Raw genomic sequence first — 21,426 nt, forward strand, 5'->3', positions numbered from 1 at the left:
ATTCTTTTAATCTTTTAACGTGTTTGAATAGTGTTTTAAAGTAATAAATAGTGATTTAAAGGTGGAATCCCTCCGCTTAAAAAAGTGGCCTTGGAGCCTTCATTTAAAATTCTTAGTTGGAAAATTAGAGAAAATATCTTTAATGAGAAAAATGTTGAATAAGAGTGAAAAAATTTGATATTGAGAAGACATCAAATTTAGATGTATGTTTCTTTTAAAAATTGCCACGTGTATAGTGGGCTTTCCAAAGCAAACTAACATCAAATTCGATGTTATTTAAAAACATCAAGTCTTTTCAAGTTATATATATAAGTGAGTTAAATTAATGATTCAAGTAGGTAGGTAGGTAGGTATATCACATGTGGTGTAGGGTTCTCTGTATCAATTCTTGGAGGAGAAGAAGCCACGTGTCTTTCTTTCTTTTATTAAACCTTCAATCTTATCTCAAGTCTCAACTAACCTTAAAAGAACAAATCTGCACCAGACACCTTGCACATAACAATACAATCCTACGTGTCACCTAAATCATACTGATAAGACCTCTCTCTCTCTCTCTCTCTCTGGATTATAAGATATGGCCCACAAACCCACTTGTCCAGCCCATGAGAGGATATTGGGTTGAAAATTTCCTCTTTTAGCCATTTTTGTCACTTTTATAAAACAATTTTTACTTTTATAAAACAATTTTGGACAAATTATTTATTTTATTTAAAGGAAAATAAACTCAAAAATAAATTGGTGAATGGATAACATAAAAGTTATAAAGAGTTGGAAAGTGCTAAGGTATGGACTACATGTAAACTAAAAAAATAAGAATGTATCGTTTACCCCAAATGCTTATTCCCTAGGTGTATTTATTGCACCTTAATGTGTGTCTTAAGGGAACATGTTAACAAGACCCATTATACATAAACAATCCTAATCAAAATCACTGATTTATAAGGATAACTTTAATTAGGGGGAAGAAAAATAAAGAAACTAATTAGGTATGGTAACGATGTACATAATGAAATTGAGGTGTTTAAAGAAATTTTACACCTAATGTAGAGGGAATCTTGGATTTGCTAGTCATGACTGGGTCGTTATGTGTTGTTACTGAGTCAAGTGATTTCATGGTTGAGTGAACTAGTTTATCATGATCAAGCTTCTAGGGATCTTCAATAGGATAGTTAGTGGCATGAGCAACTCATCAACTCGACTTACAAAATGAGAGCGTATTAAACTAAGGGTTAGGAATGTCACATTTGCAGACAACTAAGACGAGACACACAAAATATAATGATCATGGTCATCGTAAATTAAGGGGATAAGGATGGGTCACTAACAAAATGAATAAAGAAAGTTTAAAAATTAATTTAAAAAGAAGAAGAAGGTAAATCTATAATATAAGTAGATGTATTACATTACTTTAATTTTTAAGTAATTTTGATTTAAAAATTAATTATAAATTTGATTTAAGCATCGGAGTTTCGTTGACAGATTTGTCAGTAGCAGTAATAAAGATTTTGAGGAGGTTAGAAATGTTGCGTATCTCATGGTATTGGATTAACTAAAAAAACCTTCCACACACGATATAACTTCACTAAGGACATTAAAGAAACTAATACAATATATTTTTCTCATAAAAAATAGTCATACACCCAATTTTGTAATTATCTTTTTTTTATGTTAAATGGTTATTTGTACCAATGATGTAATGAAATTACTTTTATGTACCAAGCAAATGTGAGAACAGGATTTATAATCATTTTGGTAAAACTAAATTGCTACAAAATTATTTATATGACCATTTTCATAAGGGGGGGTGTTAGGGTGACAATCTTTGGATGACAAAATGCTGATAAATTTGTTTTTCTCTGTGACTTAAAAGTTTCAGATTGAGTTGATTTTTTTTTTTTTTTTTTTTTGTGAAGAAGATCTCTATGGTTAGAAGATCATCCTAACAAAAAATCAGCACAATTAGAAACTTGTAACCCCATCAAAATTATTTTAGACTTGTGAACGGTCGATTTTTTACAAAAAAAAATTTGTAAATCACTTTTGATGGACTTGGAAGTTTCAGATTCGAATGATTTTTGTTGAGGATAATCTTCTCATCATAGAGATCAACCTCACAAAAAAATCAGTCCAATCCAAAAATTTTAAATCACATATTAAGATTGTCAATTGAACGCTCCTCTTTTCATCAATATTAAAAATAGATGTTTAGTTCAATAATTTTTATTTTAGTAAAACACCCATTGAGAAAAAGGTTTTTTAGGTGATTCATGAAATCTAATGCTCAACATTTCATGAGAAAGTTAGCATTCTCCACCACATTTTTTTCAATAATACCTATATCCATTTTGTCTTTTAGTAAAAATAAATAAATGTTTATTAATCATTTCACACAATAAATGCTAATGACATTTATTCTTTAAATTTAATATTTTATTTGCAATAAATATTTAAGTAATTAATACAAACAAACATTTATTATATAAAAGATCAACACACCCCTATGAGGTCTTTGACGTTAGCGTTCTTCATATATACTGAATCAGAATCATATGTGTTTTTCATGAATAACTCTATGCCTATATCGAGAAAAAAAAAGTGATTATAGAATTAATGTATTGAGGAGAAAGATATAATTCCTTTTGACACTATAATTATTCTTTTTCCGTTATGATTTGAAAATACTTTCTTGTAAATCATACTTAACCAGCCAAGTTGCCCCCATGACATGAATCTAGACTTATTAAAGTATAAATTATCAAATTTTCTAAAGTAATGAGTGATTCCCTGAATATAATAATATCATTAAGAAAAAAAAATCTAGAAAAATTCCATACATTATCCAGAATAAGATTAATCTAATGATTGCACCAAACATATTCCAAGATCCAAAACCACAAAGAATTTTTTAGAAACAAAATATGGTGGTGGCTTTATTCCATGTGATTCACAATATTATCATGTTTAAGTGCACGTCCTAATCGATCTTTGACTGTGATATTGTGTAGGACACGTTGCCTACTAACGTGTCTAGTTGGTTCATTTGAATATTGTTATTTCTCAAATTAGATTAAACCAAATTTTCTTTATTATATTATATTTGGAATGATAATATCTACGACCTCATGAGAACTTTAGCATCATTTATAACTTCTTGATTTTTTGAATTTTTTTATTATTATTATTATCAAGATATGTATAAATCTCAATTGTTGCATTTCATGTTTTAACAATTGAGATCATGTGTTTTTCTACAAGTAATCTTTTATATGTCACCCAACCTTGACCTAAAAGTAGAACGACACTCCTTGTTTGGGAAGCCATGGTGATTAGATCATATGGGTTAGTCATGAATTTTGATAATGTTAAGAAGGGTGATTTATACATATCCTCAGCGTTTCGATCAATATTTGAGATACCACTATATTTTAAAGCTGATGATGTACACGCCAAGCCTTTTTCTACAATGGAAGAGTAATGAAAAGAAATATCCTTTCCTTACTAATTTGGTGAGATTTTAAACCTTGGCAATCCAACAACACAACCTTCTTGATTTCATCGGAAAGCTCAGATTCAATGATGATTGGACTTCATCCAAGGTTTTGAAAATGAATAGCTACCAAACTTTCACAGAACCCCTAAATTTAAGATGATAATTCAAATGTGAAAAATAAAATTTTATTTTATTTTAAAGTTCATAGAATTATGTCCTCTACACTCTTGAAGCATCAAATTATGCTTTTGAATACTACAGGGTGAGCCCAAGGACCCTTAGTAAGGGTGAAATCCTTACTTAGTAAGACTAGTAGACCTAAATACTCTTGCTTCAAACTTATAGCAAAAAAAAAAAAAAAAAAAACTATACAAACATGTCTTCAACCTCTTGTAATATGATTTTTCTATAAAAATATCGACTATCTTATATTTCTCAAAAATCCTACCTTATACTTGATGTTTAGACATTTGAAAGAGAGAGGATCCTAAAGGTTGAAGAAGGGGAAAGATTTTCCCAAGAAAATGGTTTTAGATAGAAAATTAAGGATTTTGGCTATTTGTTAAAGATATGGAGTCCCGACAGTTTCTTTTTTGTTTTTTTGTTTTTTGTTGTTTTTTGTTTTTTGTCTTATAGAGTGGAGAGAGGCCGATGCGGGTATGTTACGAGTTCAGAAATGGGTCGTTTCTCAAATCTTCACAATATGCTCCTCCTAACTTCATTCTTCTCTTATATACTAATTAAAATGGCATAAATGCCTCATCTTCAACCTCAAGCCACAAACTTTAATTTTTCTTCCCAACACTTGTCATCTTTAATTTCTCTTTTAAATTATTTTTAATCTATCAAATTTCTTCTTCAATCCTTTGTTTTAACGTCATCTTAATATGATGTAAAAGAACTCTTGATTTTTCTATAAGAAATTTTATTATTATTTTTACTTTTCAAAATATTTTATTAAAGATGAAAAAAAATTTCAAGTAGTAAAATTGACTGATTTTTAAAATAAAAATTAAGGATTTTTTTAAATCAAAGAGTGATTGAGTGAGGATGAGAGCATTTAGGATTAGTTTCTAAGAGGCCCTAGGTGTTTCAAGTGCTAGAGGTTCGGGCACCACACGAAGGACTGTCGGAGTAAGCGAGTCAATGCAACATAGATAGACGACTCGAATTTAGCAGTGGATCCCGACTCAGACTGCAAGTGCAGAAGGTCCTGTAGGTGTGTCTAGACAACTGAAGAGGTCAAAGTCAAAGTGCATGTAATCAGCTTAAAAAAAAATAGGGGTCTTTCAAATATTCTCCCAAATAATAAAATTTATCACACCAACTTTTATTAACGTTGCACCAACTATGTGCAATCTCTCACAATTTACATAGGAAATGGTGTAGCATTAGTAAAAGTTGGCGTGACAATAGCAACTCTCATAATTTAAAATATGAATTCTAAATCTAAAGTTGTTGTTTTGTGGATAAGATAAAGAAGAAAATTAAGTCATTTTGTTCAGATAATTTGGAAAACTTTTTTTCTAAAACTTTTTTTTTTTCAAAATGATGACATAATGTCGTAGAACAAGATGACGACCTTTATAATGGCCATATGGCATAGGTTAAGGCCCGTTACCGTCATTGTAAACGGTGGAGTTCAATTTTACTCCTTTGTTTGGTGAAACAGAGCGTGTCGGGTCGACTGTTCGTACAGTACTGAACCGGTTCCTTACAATACGGTCAGACGTAAGCGTCACATGCAGCAATCATGGACCGTAGCTCACCACAACTCACAAGTCCTCTCTCTCTCTCTCCAATTTCTTTTTTTTTATTTTTCAAAAGTAAAAGAAAAAATCCATCACCACTAATTGCACCCGACCACAAATAAATATAATTTATTATTATTATATATTATACTCATTAAAATTAGGTATTTGTGAACCGTAGTAATACCGTATCAAGCAAAGATATTTTATCCACTTAGCCAACATTTTAAAAGTATGGATCAATTACAAAACTCCACGTGGCATAATCTCTTATACCCCCCCCCCCTCAAAATATCAGGATTTTCATTAAAATTTACTAAAATAGTAATATGTCTTGTCCAACGTACTGTACCTAATCAAACATGTTTTATTACTATTTACGAAAGAAGTCATTTATCCAAATTTGTAACAATTTATCATTAAGATAGTGATTATGATTACATGGGAAAGGATTTTGAGGCCTTAAAGAGAATTAAATATTTTTTAAAATAAGGGTTAGAAGTTTCGGAATGAGTTGAATTTTTGTGAGCATGATCTCTATGGTAAGGAGTGATTCTTCATAAAAAATCAGCTTATTCCGAAACTTTTAATCCTAATTTATAAATTGAAGAATTGTGGAACGTTTGACTTTACAAACCATTTTTGATGGGATTAGAAGTTTTAGAATGAGTTGATTTTTTGTGATGATGATATTCTCAATGTAGATGTCATCTTCACAAAATATCAGTCCATTCCAAAACTTCTAACCTATACATTGAAAAAATGTTTGACTCTCTCTAAGGCCTCTGAACACCACCCAATTATGTGATATATGGTTACAAGAGTTTAGGCACAAATATTCTCTCTGGACTTAAAAAAGGGTAAAAATGTAAAATAATAAAATTAGAGGAATTTTATTTAAAAAAATTAAGCTTACGAAGGTGAAAGAGGAAAAATAATAAAATTAGAAAGGTATTATTAAAAAAAGAGAAATGAGGAAAGATAATAAAAATGAAGGTAGAAACTTGTCCTCCACATACATTGTTTTCGTCTTATAGGATAAAATTTTTGAAACAAAGAGAGCAAGACTAACTGTTGTATTTTATTATACAGATTATCCAAACAATTTGAACTTTTATGTCTTTTGTTCACAAGAAGGGTAAATACCAAACTAGTAAATGGGATCGTACAATATATGATAATTTTTGTTAAAATAAATAATTATGAAATTAAATATATGATTGTCTTTAGTAAATGTTAAAAATTATGATACGTTTAGTAATTTTTGTACAATACTTGATTATTTTTCTAAAATACCATAAATTCTACCAGTTAAAAATTCTATCTGATTGAGATGAGAGGAAAAAATAGGGATTTTCTAGGGGATCAATAGTTCAATAGCTGTTTTCTAACTTCTAAGTATTAGTTTCCAATGAGAAAATTTATTCGATATCTTCACATCTAAACAGTATGTTGGATGTTAAGGATCAATAAGAGCGGATTTTACTTTGTCAACTACATAATCATATTCCTTTATTTGATTGTGTTTTTCACTGCTTAACATCCACTTTTATTATCTAAGTACATATTTGATCTAAATCAAACATGTGGCACTTTGCTTTATGAGTTAAAAAGTTGGACTTGACCATGATTTTGAAAGACCTTAACCGTTTCTTTTATCATCGAGATTCATCGAAATAAATTGTACTTAACCAAAGGTCAGACAATATTTGCTTTAGAACCCAAAGACTACCCGTTTCGAATCCTTAGAAACTCCACCTCTAAACATAAATTTACTTTCTCCAATTTTCAAAAATTGTCCAACTTAGAGATTGAAGTACCTAAAATCAAGAAATACCGTAAATATAATATTGTTATTTTCGAAAAAGATATGATATGAGAAATGATATAAATAAGCAAAATGATAATCTACCAACAAAGATAATGATATAAGAAAAAAAAATTACTTTTTTTTTTACCATTTATTCTATTTTTAATAAGATTAATAACTCAATGTTGAAAAGAATTGAATCCAAATCTATGGTATCATCATCCAAAGACTTCACCAATTAAACTAGCTAACACCTCTTGATGCAAAAAGGTACTAATCTATTTTCGATGTCTTATAAAAGAAATTAGGTCTCATCTATTTGGGGGGTTGAGTTTCGTAATTGAATAGTAGAATGTAGAATGAATTGCCTCAAAAGTTTGATAATTTAATAAATAACTTTGTTATAAATGCCATACAAATCTAATGTAATTTTTAATTTTAATTTTAATTTTTCTATTTTTCTCATTTTATTTAAAATTTTAAGTGTTAGAATTAACCCCATAAAGTATTCCTTATTCTTTTATGATTTTCTTTAGGTTCCTTCTTTCACTCTCAATTTTATAGATTCCTTCTTGTGGAGATTGTAACTCATCTTAGTGGAATTTATATTAGTTTATTGTATATAGAATTATTCTTACAATTTTCATTAATATATTTATTTTTTAAACAAAAATTAAATAATTTTTAAACATTATTAAAAAAAAAATTAAAGAGATAAATAATGAGTTAGGCTTACAACCAAATAATTGAAATTAACATAAATAAAAAAGGGTAAAAGTAAATTATTTAATGAAAAAAAAAAGGGCAAATGGATTAAGATCACATGGGCACCTCATATAGCGACAAAACCAGCAGTTCCCATAACCATTACTACTGTATCTCTTCTTCATCATCTTCTCTCTCTCTCTCCAAAGACCAATCTTCAATCTACATCATCTCTACTTCCAAACACCCAAACCAAAACTCAACAAAGTCCCCTTTTCTCCTCTCTAAAATCCCAAAATACCAATCGAGAATTTTTTTTTTCTTTCTCTGGTGTGGTGAAGATGGAATCCAGAGTCATGAGCAGAAACACAAATCTGGATGACCTTCCAGACGTAATTCTCTTAAACATCTTCTCTTTAATTCTCGACACCAGAACTCGAAACTCTATGTCTCTTGTGTGTCAAAAATGGCGATATACAGAACGATCCACAAGGACAACTCTTGCCATTCGAGGCAACGTTCGAAACCTCTCCATGATTCCTTTTTGTTTTGAATCTGTAAAAAATCTCGATATCTCTCTCCTCTCTCCATGGGGTTCACCTCACCCTTCTCTCCTACCTCAATTCCTTCGTCGTATCTTCCCTGATGTTGATTCTCTCACAGTTTACGCTCGAACACCTTCAACTCTCCAAAATCTCGCTCCTCATTGGCCTAATCTTCGCCATGTAAAGCTCGTTAGATGGCACCAAAGGTTACCCTCACCAATCGGTTCTGATTTTATTCCTTTATTTCAACACTGTAGTTCTCTTACTTCTCTTGATCTCTCTCACTTCTATTGTTGGTCTGAAGATTTACCTCCAGCTTTACAAGCTTACCCTTCTGTCTCTGCTTCGCTAACTTTCCTTAATCTTCTTACCCTTTCGTCCTTCGAGGGTTTTAAGTCTCACGAGCTTGTCGTAATCACGTCTTCTTGCCCGAATCTTAATGGGTTTCTTGCAGGTTGTATGTTTGATCCAAGGTACATTGATTTTGTTGGAGACGAAGCTTTGTTGGCTCTTGCTTCTAAGTGCCCACTTTTATCTCATCTTCACTTAGCCGATACTTCGTCTTTGTCAAACGTTAGGGGTGACCCGGACCACGATGGGTTCACCCCCGAAGACGCCGGGATAACCCAAGAGACGCTCAAGGAACTCTTCTCTGGTCTTCCTTTGCTTGAAATATTGGTTCTTGATGTTTGTCAGAATGTTAGGGATAGTGGGTTTGCATTGGAGATGTTGAAATTGAAATGCCCAAAGTTGAAATCTTTGAAACTTGGACAATTTCATGGGATTTGTAAATCCGTCGGATCGAATCAAGGTGGCATTGTTGTTTGTGAAGGATTGGAGTCCTTAAGCATCAAGAATTCCGCGGATTTAACTGATTCGGATTTGATGGCAATCTGCCTTGGCTGCCCAAAGTTGGCGAAATTCGAAATTCAGGGTTGCAAGAAGATTACAGAGATCGGTTTAAAAAATCTCGCTTGTGTGCTTCGGCGGACCCTCGTGGATGTGAAGATCTCGTGTTGCAAGAATCTCAACGCTGCCTCTACATTACGGGCATTGGAACCTATTCGAAGAAGAATTCAAAGATTGCATATAGATTGTGTATGGGATGGACTTGATCTTAATGAGAGTTCGAGACAAATCTTGAACGATTTCGACCTCAATGAATCCAAAGACGAGGAGGCAAGCACGTCGAGCCCAATTCTAGAATTAAAATGTGATTTTGATGCTGCAAAGCGAGGCGGCAATTGGGATGATTCGAGCAAGAAGAAGAAATGCAAGTACTCGACCGAAATCAATTGCAGCGGTTACGGGTACAAAAGTTGGGATCGGCTTCAATATCTTTCGCTTTGGATCGCTGTGGGCGAGTTATTGACTCCTCTAAGATTAGCAGGACTAGATAGTTGTCCTGTATTGGAGGAAATTAAGATTAGAGTTGAAGGAGATTGTAGGGTGTGTCAAAGGCCGACGGAAGAAGCATTCGGATTGGGATCCCTTGAAATATATCCCCAATTGTTGAAGATGAAGCTTGATTGTGGGGATGCAATAGGTTATGCTCTAACAGCTCCAACTGGACACATGGATTTGAGTTTATGGGAGAGATTTTTCCTTAATGGGATTGTGTTTTTGAATCTTAATGAGCTTGATTATTGGCCACCTCAAGATAGAGATGTTAATCAGAGAAGTATTTCTCTTCCTGCAGCAGGATTGCTTGCAGAGTGTACAAGTTTAAGGAAACTTTTCATCCATGGGACTGCTCATGAGCATTTCATGACATTTCTTCATAGAATCGTGAATCTAAGAGATGTGCAATTGAGAGCTGATTATTATCCTGCGCCCGAAGATGATATGAGTACGGAGATGCGGATTGAATCGTGTAGGCGGTTTGAAGAGGCGTTTAATCAACGAGAGATCCTCGATTGAGGTCCAATTTTAGTTTCAAGCTAGTTTTATTTTTATTTTTAAACAGTTGGGCATAATCTTTCAACAGATTTTGATATGTTTTGAAAACTTGTATTTTGAGAGAGAGACAGAGGTGTATTTTATGACAAATGATCTGTTTTATCTAATTTACAACATTAGCATCTCTACAATGCTTTACTACACAACACACAAATGAATTTCAGTGGGAGAGAATTCCCCCCAACAGCTTTGGACAAAATCCTTAATGTTGATCACTTAATTGCTTCAAATAATGTGTAAACCAACTTCTTCATTGTTGGGGTGTTTTCTTTTTCCGTCCTTTGACGTGATTTGGACCCTTCTTTGATCAATTAAGACTCTGTTCTATAAATAGTATTTCAAATATATATATTTGTTTTAAATTTGCAGTTTTTGCTGGGAGATTTGGAAGGAGAGGAATACCAGGATGAAAGAGAATCTATAGGTCACGAACTAACAGCCCCAAGGCCAAGCACACAACATTGTCTTTGAAAGGTTCATTGTGGATGAGTTCAGCAGCGGTCCATTGTTTGATCGATAGGTCCATTGTTTGAACATCGATCGTTCCTGTTGAGAATCCAAAATCGAAAAATCTGAAGATGATATCCTATTTGATTGCTAGCATAGAACTATAGTCATTAAGATTCAATCAATGAAAGTAAGTACCATTCAATTGCCAAAATAAAAATTCTTTGATTTAGCATCCGGACATGCAAATTTGTTCAGAACAACTTAGACGCAGATGCATGTTTTAGATTTAGTTGGTTATTTTGCGAAAGCCCAGACTTAGATGAAGTCATGGCTACATAGAACTGAATGGAGTAACAGGATTCATTTAGTAGATCCAAAATCTTTGGGAAAACTAATTGCCCTATTCATGCATGCAGATTAGTGAAGGGTTGATTCTTTGTGACATGTAGATTCTCACAAATAAATAATCCATTCTGAAACTTCGAACCCTTTGATGTAATCATTTTTCTTTCCAAGAAAAATTTTTCTCGTCTTAAAAGTATTATTTCGATCAAGAGAAAATCAATATTATCTCATGTTAGACAATCCAAGATTATATGGTAATGTCTGGTATCAATCCCGGCCGAAACAAAGATCTCTGACAGAAATATTCCAAAGTTATACGAAACAATACACCATGACAATTGGGCATGCATTATTAGGGGTGAATAACTGACTTCACACTCACTAATAGAAGGCGTGGCTCTAGACATAATTAAATCTTTGGGATAAGGTTTCGATGATAATGATGCACTCTTATTTTGTCCATTATTTGATTGACCAAGTTGGTCCCATGGTTAGGTATTCGAAATTCCAACTTCGTGAATCTTGCAATATTGACTACGAAGTTTAGTAATTGAGTTTGATGCGACCTCTTACCAAAAGAAGGCTATGCAAAGCACGAAGAGATGAATGTGTCATCAGAGGCATGAATTTCTTGGCTTCCTGACCACAAAAAACTCGATATCAAACGCTCTAACGTCTTGTGGAATGTATTTTGGCCCACTAATCTTCTAGGTAGGTTGTTCGGATCAATACTCAAACAAACAATGAATTTGATAGGTGACTTCTAGGGATTTTAATATGGTAGTGTTAGCGGGCCAGAGGACATTTAACATTTTATCATAATGAAAAAAAATAAAAAAAATCCGTGTCTCCAATGTCATTTCTATCGCTGCACGCTTTGCATAGTTTGTCATGCAAGGAGCTTTCATCAAACTCATTCTCTGAAGCATAGGGTCATGGCTCAGCTGACCTTCAATAACAGTGTCATCAATAGTTCCAACTAGCCATAAAAAAAAATTTCACTCATCCATTGCCTGTTCTGCCTGCCAATGTAGTTTTAGATATTGTATTATCCTTCAAAATAAGTTAAGAGAGAGTTCCGTGTTGGGAAGGGGACATGATCAATAGAACCTGGCAAGATCTAGATTGGGATAGTGGCGCCCATTCCAAACCAGCAAATGTAGTAGTAAATAGAACACGAAAAATAATTCAATTAATGTCAGTAACTTAGCAGCAAAATAAATAAATAAAACAATGAATGTCAGTAGTCGATCGGGAAATCAACATAAAAACTTTTTCCCTCTTTTCTCCCAAAATATTTATACATTTGGTTCTAAATGTAGGTTGCTGTAGAACCAAAGTGGGTGAAGATTGTGAAAAAATCGCAATCGCAAAGATAACACAACCGCATAAAATACAGGGATTTACGTGGTTCGGCAGTGTGCCTATGTCCACGGAAGAACAAGAACAATCACTATTTTCTCTCTTAAGTTTTACAGCCCTAGAGATTTCTATTTATATAACCGAGAGTTATCAAACCCACCAAAACACAATCCCCCAAAAATAGAAAACCCCTTAAAAAATTATTACACAATTGCCCTTCTCATACTCCTTAGCACAGCTCTGCACAGCGCCAACAGAATACAAGACATTTACACAACAAAGAAATCATGGACAAGAAGATTAGAGCAATGAGGGATACTGAAGATCTAGAATTCTTTTCATTCTATTCTTGCCTCTGTAATTAAGGTAACTTCCATCCAACACTAAAATGGGTAGTTGAGATTTTGCCAATAATATACAAAGATTGAAGTAGTCGACAGATACGAAAAGAGACTAATCAATTAGTCTTTTGTGGTAAAATTTGGACTGGTTGCTTCTGAATTTAAAACCATCTAATTGGAACCAATAACTTAAGAATAATACCAAAGTGACCTCAAGATTGTATCTCCAAGTTTCATGTCAGGATGTGCAATGTGAGGTACAATCTTGAGGTCACTCCAGCACAACTCATAACTTAATTCTGGAAATATGTTTCCCTGCAACCACACTTTCAAACTGGAAAAAATGGTTAATCCATCATCATCAAAGACCTGTCCTAAAAATCTGGGTCGGTTGAATCAAGTTCAACCCATCAATTCTATCTAAACCCATATTTTTTATTAACTCAAGTATGTTTATATCTGGACTTACTACCCAAACCCACATCCTCTTTGGTATACTTCTTGCTGATTTAGAACCTTTAACTTGAATGATCCTTCTAATTGGAGCATGTATTGGTTTTTATCACACATGATTAAACATCTAAATCAACTTTCCCTTAACTTATTATGACCTATTGAACTGCTTTTCATGATGCATTCATTTCTGAGTTTATCTTTCCCAGTCTTTCCACACGTCCATCTCAACATCTTCATCTCAATTACACTCAAATCTATAAAAAAGTTCTTGATTGTCCAACAGCTAACTCCGTAAAGCATGTTGAAATTTTACTTTCTTGTAAAATTTTCCTTTCAATTCGAGTGGGATAGGTCGCTTACATAACCCTACAGAAACACACTTTCGTGTTAACCATCCAGTTCTAGTTCTTTGCCAACATCATCTTCTGATATCTTCATCCCTATGGAGAATAAAAGCAAAATAACGAAAATGGTCACTTTTGAGTATTTCCTAGCCATCAATTTTTTTTACTATGCCTCATTTCTACGTGTGTGCTTACTAAAGTTGGGCTCAAGTGCCCTTTATTGGTCTAACTCATTCTAAAACCCTTATACTCCAAAGCAACACTTCAGAGTTCTAGTTTTGTATTGGCTCCTCTAGTTTCATCAACTACACCATGCCACCTAAAAGTAAAATGCTCCAAGAGACTCACTATTGAATCAGGTCCGAATCCTGATGTAAAGCAATTGCAACCAATAACTTATTTATCTCACCACCCATTTTGACACATTTCTTTTTCAATGACCACTAAATTAACTCTCCAGGTACTCTGCAATATGTTTTCTCTATGTCAATGAGAACCAGGAAGAGATCCTTCCTTGTTTTTCTAAGCTCCCCCACCATTTGTCTAGCTATAAAGGGTTATTAGATGGTTGACGTCCCTGACATATAACCACATTAGTCATCCACAATGTCTCTAGTTCCTCTCAAAGTCTCAAAAGCCAATCCCCAATAAAGCCTATTCGATACACACCAAAAGAAAGAATGAAAGACGATTCGCCATCTTTGTAGTGGCAATGGACTTCCTAATTCAGTTCATTACTTTATTTAACATGATCAGAAAGATAAGTAAATTAGTAAAAGTTTCATGTTGTAAAAACAAGGATCAATTGATGACCACCTATCCCATTAAAACTTTTATAAAATGGGATATTTGTCATACCCATTACCCATATTGTACAAAATGTGTTGGTCCTGATCCAATGATCATGATGTTTAGAAAAAAAAAAAGCAAACAAAAAAATGAAGATGAAAAATATATAGATCATCTCATGGGTATGCCATAATGAAACTTTGAAATGTTGAGCACAAAACATACATCAATGAAGGATATTTTGTTACCATATCCATTGGATATTTGAAGGAAAGAAACAACCAACCTATTTCAAAGCAAAGGATAAACAGCCATTGATATATCACGAAAAACAGTTTCAACATTATAGTCTCTAGATCACAATGACATGCTGCTAATTGGGTGCAGTCGTACTGCAAATCTCCTCTGAAACATCTCAAAAGAGTTAGGCGAAATCTTTTTTTGTTTTTTTGTTTTTTTGTTTTTTTAATTCAGCTTAAATCGTTTAATCTAAACCCCGTTCTTTTGATCATGCAAATCAGATGTTAGAAAGGCCATCTGAGCAGCAAAAGGTCTCCAACTGCTAAATACAAAGCTTGGCCCGGACCTTAGTTTCTCACTACAAGAATCTCCCGATTTATCATGGAAAATAGTGTAGTTCGTACTGCTCACATTCCTAAAGTAGCAATCCCCAATACCATCATATTTGTATACTTGTTGAGTACTCCCCAATCCACTGACCACCAAGTTTCCCTTGACGAGCATGTAACCCTCTCCATTCTGCAAGTTTTTGAGAGAGTTAACCAAAGAATCATACTGGACTCCTGAAAACCTCTCCTCGTTGTATCCCAATGAAAGGTTTGCAACCGAAGCATAGCTACCATTGCCTTGATCCACATTGTCGGTATACAAATAAAAGGGAAAGTTTTGAATCAGTTTGACCGAGTGCACATAAGATGAGAGTTCAGCATAAACAGTGCGATTGGTATCTATTGTTTGAGTCACAATTTGCAAATTTCCATTCTTTCCAAACTTCATCGAGTTTGTGAAACTGAATTCTTGGAATGAATGGGTCTTGATCTTCCCATAAGAGGACTGTACCCATCCGGTCGAAGAAATGGATCGACTTGAGGTAGTAAGGAAAGTCCCATTTAAACCTTTAAAATCCGAAACCAAGGAGATTAAAGGAGGTGGGCAACTGTATCCAATCAAGCCTCCCTTGGTATTCATTCTCTTACTATCCAACCAAAGATGCAAATTGGCATCTATGTACCACACGTCCAAAGCATTCGTAACACGAAACCCAAATTCATGTTGCTTTCCATCCAAAATATTTCCTAGAAATGGAGTAATCTCGATATCGTACGAAGGGAGATCAAAAGATCCTATGCCAGTAATAGGTCTCCAGAGGAGGGGATTGACCCCACCAGTGTAGATCACGGTAAAAGGCCAGACAGCGCCGACTAGCTTTCCATCTAGACTAACAACAACCTCCCTAAAAGGTCCATTTCCAGGAGTGCCCGTAAGATTGTTCGCGATTATGAAGTCATTAGGAGGATTCCCATACCAAAACTCATCATCCGAATGGAACGAAACGTAAACCTCCAACACTGCCCTATAAGCATTTTGAGGTATCTTAAACTCCTTCAACTGAACATCGGTCGAATTCTCAACCAAAAACCACAACCCATCATTCAAAGGGAGGTTTCTCGAAATGGGTAGTATCAAATCAGCAGGGGAACCAAACCCAGAATCCAATTTCCCTGAATTCTGCTTATCGACATTGTGAGATATTTTAGCAGGAAAAAAATGGATTGTTATAGTAACATTGTAGATTCCAGTGTAGGTAGAATCAACAAGATTACCAAGATAAACTGCTAATGTTTGGGGACTCTTAAGCAGCGAAGAGTACCTCGTAATATCCTTCTGGACGGTCCAAATGATTCCAGTGGCTCTGGGTTCTGCCGTGCAACTCCGAAGAAGCTCAACGCCGCCCAACCAAACACCGAAAATTCGATCAAATTGCCTTCCTTTACAGGTTGCTTTCCATTCAAGTACAATTTTGGAAAAATTCTGAGATGGGCAGTAAGTGGGGGGCTTGTAATCAGCAAGAACAGGTGGTTTACCGTATGTGTAGGCGAAATCATGTTGAAGGATAAGAGAAGAACATGGTTTAGTTTTTGGTAGTTTGATGGGTTTGGTTACTTGGAAATAAGTAGTGATGGGGGTGTCTTGGGGTGGTGGGGTTTGGGAGAGGAGTTGTGATCTCAAGAGCTTTGTTTGGTGGAGATTTGCATTGGAAGAGAAAGCTTGGTAGAGAAGGAAGAGAGAGAAGAGAAAGGGAGCAAAAAGAGAAGAAGAAGAAGCCATTGTTGCTGTTTGGCTTCTTTCTCCCTTGTTTTTGAGATCTAATTGTTTTGGAGGAAACAATGTTGGATTATTATTATTATTATTTTTAATTTTTGAGAATAACTTGGGACTTTGTCTTTTCACTGTGATTTTCACTGCGTTGATGTGATAGCCATAGATGTATTTCCTTCGTATACGATTTAAAAAAAAAAAACATCTTCAATTATTTACAAATCTCCACGTCAGAAATGTGAGAATCGCAGTAAATCCTATTGTCACCTTAGCATTAGTCATTTTTATTTTTTTAGGTTTTTGTTTGATTTTTATGAAAGATAGAATCATTAGGATGAATTGGGGTTTGAAAGGGAAAGAAAGTGATTGCAAAGCTGGAATTGGAAGCTACTCCTACTCCCACGGGGACAACAAAGAGGGATGGATCTGGACAGGAGAAGAACACGGGCAGTTGATAATAACTCATTAAGTTGCACCCACCATTTTGTGTTCAATGCGCCCACTTATTGCTTCAGTAAGAACTTATCGATTAGGCCATCGGTGGGAACCCATTGAGTTCTATCACGGTCCTACTTAATCTCTTTTAAAAATTTTGGTACTAACTATCAAATGAAATTTAATTTGATTTTTTCTTTTTTTTTTTTTTGTCGAGATTTCCTAACTCCTATACCAAGAGTTTAAGGTTTTCATGAACATTTCTAACCTACTTTGCTAATGGAAATTTCTAAGGGTATCGCTTTTCACTTGTGTTAAGTGTGCCCATGTAGGGCGGGCATCCATGTTTTATTTTTGACTTATTGAGTTTACCAGGGGAACCCACAATCACATGGACACCATTAATTAGAAAGTTTTTTTGTAGACAATATCAATACCATTAAGGCCATGTCAATAAGACCTTGTCGACACTAGCAAAATTTTTTTTATTAAAAAAAAAAATCACCTTTGTTAACATGAGATTAGAAAGTTTTTTTAAGCAGCATCAACAGGAGATCATAAAGTTTTTTTAAGCAGTGTCGACAAGATCCTGTTAACACAATTAAGGCCATGTTACACGGTCCTGTCAAGACTAGCTAAACTTTTCAAAAAAAATGTGTGGGTGCCCCCACTCAAACAAAAATTTGGTTTTAAAAAAAATATGTGGACGTCCAAGCTAAATTGTTGACCCCTTTAACACTAGCCATTGCTTTTTTGTATAGCAAAATCCTACTTGAAACCCACACATATCAAACACAAAGTTCAGTTGGGACTGGGATGGTGGGTGCACAGAGTAATTGAAAAAAAATGGAAAGGAATTTTAAGGAGGCACAAAGAGTAAGTGGGTGTAAAGAGACTAAATAGTGGGTATAAGTAACCAAGCTTTTTATTATTCTTAAATGAAACCTAGATTGTCTACCCACTTGTTTCAACAATTTACCATGGTGGGAAAAAAAATCCAATTACAACATAAATATCTTCTCCAATAATGTCCCAATATGCAATAAAAAATCTGACCCCAAATCTATCTTTTTGGGCTGCCCAATCACCTATCCTTCCCACATCTGAGACAATAATTTATTGGATGGTCTCCAGAATTGAAATTCCATTTGGCTCAATTTTGGATGCAACTGAGATGTAAAAAAATTTGGGGTTCTTTTCTCCTTTAAACCATTAGATCCTGGATTTCTGTCTATAGAAGTTCTTCTCCAAATCCAACTCCCTTTTGTAATCTATCAGAGCTTTAGATCTTCTTCTGCTAGGGTGATGCTTGTAGGTTGATTCTAAATTAACTTTTGAATCTCAAAGTGCTTATCCTTTATCTTGTTTCTCCTATCATTTGGGTTCTAAACATAAATAATTACTAAATATAGTTCTAAATAGCTTCAAATTTTATTCCTAACTTATAACATAAATAATTACTAATTCTAGTCTTAAGAACTCTTGAATTCAATCTCTTGCAATAGAGAAATAATATCCTTCTTATCTTGAACATAAATATCAATAGAAAACCTAAAAAAATATATATAAACGTGGTATATATATAGGGAGCCGTTCAGGTGCCAATGATTTGGTTAATGTTTTGTCCTACATGGGTTAGAAGTTTCAAAATAGGCTAATTGTTGGTGAGGATGATCTCTATGATGAAGAGATCATTCTCACCAAAAATCAGAAAATTCTGAAACTTTAAGCCTCATCAAAAGTGGTTTACAAAAAATGGATGGTCCACGATTCTTCAACTCATAAAGATGGGGTTAGAAATTCCGGAATTGGCTGATTTTTGGTGAAGATGATTTCCTGATCATATAGATTATGCTCACAAAACATTAGCCCATTCTGAAACTTCTAACCCATGTAGGACAAAATGTTTTGGCCAAATTGTTGGCATGTATATAAGAGCAGTTCGACAGACACATTAGAACCTAGATTGAAAATCGATGGATTATGATAGTTAGATCTGACATTGTTGACGACCAGATCTCGTCCTAAAGTGAAAACGTGACTTACAACTAGTGCGCATCATTCAGTTTTCAATTTTAAGGCATTTGCAAATACCTTCCCATTTTTTTTAAAATCAATCTATTAACAAAAGAGATCTGGCCTCTTTCCCTCTTCACTTTTTTAAGATCTACAAACCCTAAAGTTGATTGAAGCTCTCTCTCTTGGTTCGTCTGAGATCTGCAACTCATCTTCTTCACAATTTTCTTCTTCTTCTTCTCTCTCTAACATCCATTGAAGCTCGTAAAGTGAAGAACCCTAACCCTTGGATTATTTACGCTCTCGTACTGACATCACATGTCTACCAAAAGTTGATTGAAGCTCTCTTTCGACAATGAAAAACTAGAGTTTTGAATTGTTCTTTCTCTCACTCACTGACATCGTGAAGATAACCCTATTGAAGTTCTCTCTCTCATCTAAGATCTCCACTCCCTCTCGATTACGAAAAATCAAAGATTTGAACTATTTTCATTTTTGAAACTTAGAAGGGAAGATTCTGCTAGAGCTATTTAGCAATAAGGTAACCATTCTCTCTGTAAACCCTATCTTCATTGAAACTTTTGTAATGAAAAATCTGTGATTTAGTGATCTTTATTAATGCTTCTGTAAACCCTATCTTACATGTTGGTTGTTTTAAATTTCATTATTTGATTTGTTATATGAAAACAATAGTTGCAAACCCTCAAATTTAATAGGTCATTCACAATACCATTTGTTGTTTAGAATCAATTAATATGTTCTTTGTGTAAAACATAGAGAAAACATGCCAGTTAGTAAAGTTTTAGCAATCCTTACTGGTGATATGATCGATTTCAATAATAGGGATTATTACAACCATTTGAAAAATATTAGACATAAGTAGCTAAAAGGGGGAGATGCATTGTCAGTGCTCTTGCACTTCAAACGAAAACATCTTGAAAGCCCATGATTTTTTATGCAATACAATGTGATGACGATAGGAGAGTAATTTCTTTTGGTTGATGCTAGGTCATGAATGACATATTAATGTTTTTTGGGATATGGTGACATTCGATACAACTTATCATACAAACAGGTATGATATGCTATTCGTCTCTTTTACTGGAGTACACAACCATTACTAGTCTATTAAATTTGAGGGTACACTTTTACAAGATGAGACTGAGGTGACCTTCGTATCGTTGTTTGAGAATTGGTTAGAATTAATGAAAGGATAATGTTCAAAATTAATAATCATTGATCAAGATTTGATAATGAGAAACATGATTACTAACGTTTTTCTAAACACCTGCCATCGTCTTGTTATATGGCACATTGAGAAATTATCACATGTATACTTTAATAATTATGAATTCAAGAATAAAATGCAAAAATGTATTTGGTGAACGTACACTAAGGAGGACTTTGAAAGGGGGTAAAATGATGTGATCGAGAAAAATAATTTGGAACAAAATGAATGTCTACAACAATTGTTTGAAATATGAGAGTCATGGGTGCCCATTTATACCATCGGGTTCAGTGAAAGTATTAATTCTTTTTTATTTTTTTGATGAATTCCTTAATTTGAAATCAAATCTTAAAGAATTTATTATTAAACATGAGCAAACTTTGAAAAAGAATGCAGATAATGAGAATAAAAATAATTTGTATTCAGAACATAGTTTTCAATGTGTCAAATATAACACATTACTTTTGAATAATGCAACAAACGTTTACACCATAAATTTGTTTGAGAAATTCAAGGACAAATGGATGAATGTGATAAATTATAAAATTGAAGAAGAACGAGCAATTGATGGTAGATATCGAATGTATGTTGTGAAAACTAAGTTTGGTGCATTTAAAGAGTTTGTGATTGAATTTAATTTGGAAACATAAAAGGGTACGTGCAAATGCAAGAAATTTGAATTTATTAGAATACTTTGTCGACATTTTCTAAACAATTTTCTTTGCCATGACATTGATTTTATACCCTCTCATTTTATTTTGGGAAGATGGAGAAAAAAAACTAATCGTATTTTCAAAGTGGTGGATTCACATACAATGGGTAGTCTGAACCAATGAGACTTAATTATTTGTGTCTGTAGACACCTCAATTTGAACGGGCCCTCACTTAAAAGGGCCCAAAAACAATAATGTTTCAATAAATTCGACCCACGGGCCTCAATGGCCCGAATCATCGAAAAATGATATTGTCGCCGAAACCCAAGCCCTAACACCTCTCAATGGGTTAGTAGGCCCACCAAAAGGGTTCGGCACACTCCCATCTACCCCGCTCCATGCGAAAT

At 33.9% G+C, this 21,426-nt stretch overlaps 2 protein-coding genes across 2 annotated transcripts; one reads left to right on the forward strand and one right to left on the reverse strand.

The window, feature by feature from the left end:
- Window positions 1-7,954: 7,954 nt before the first annotated feature.
- On the forward strand, window positions 7,955-10,769 carry MAX2 (RNI-like superfamily protein). Its single transcript, XM_086420446.1, has 2 exons — window positions 7,955-10,222; window positions 10,630-10,769. Exon 1 carries the CDS (start codon window positions 8,098-8,100, stop codon window positions 10,219-10,221), a length of 2,124 nt encoding a protein of 707 aa, XP_086276572.1. The 5' UTR covers window positions 7,955-8,097; the 3' UTR covers window position 10,222; window positions 10,630-10,769.
- A 3,867-nt stretch (window positions 10,770-14,636) lies between these two features.
- On the reverse strand, window positions 14,637-16,757 carry LOC147387777 (Peptide-N4-(N-acetyl-beta-glucosaminyl)asparagine amidase A protein). Its single transcript, XM_086420448.1, has one exon. The coding sequence runs from the start codon at window positions 16,694-16,696 to the stop codon at window positions 14,837-14,839; it is 1,860 nt and encodes a 619-aa protein (XP_086276574.1). The 5' UTR covers window positions 16,697-16,757; the 3' UTR covers window positions 14,637-14,836.
- Window positions 16,758-21,426: the final 4,669 nt, after the last annotated feature.

This window comes from Akebia trifoliata, chromosome 13 (genome assembly GCF_017979445.1).
Source record: "Akebia trifoliata isolate Shusen 1 chromosome 13, ASM1797944v1, whole genome shotgun sequence".
NCBI lineage: Eukaryota > Viridiplantae > Streptophyta > Magnoliopsida > Ranunculales > Lardizabalaceae > Akebia > Akebia trifoliata.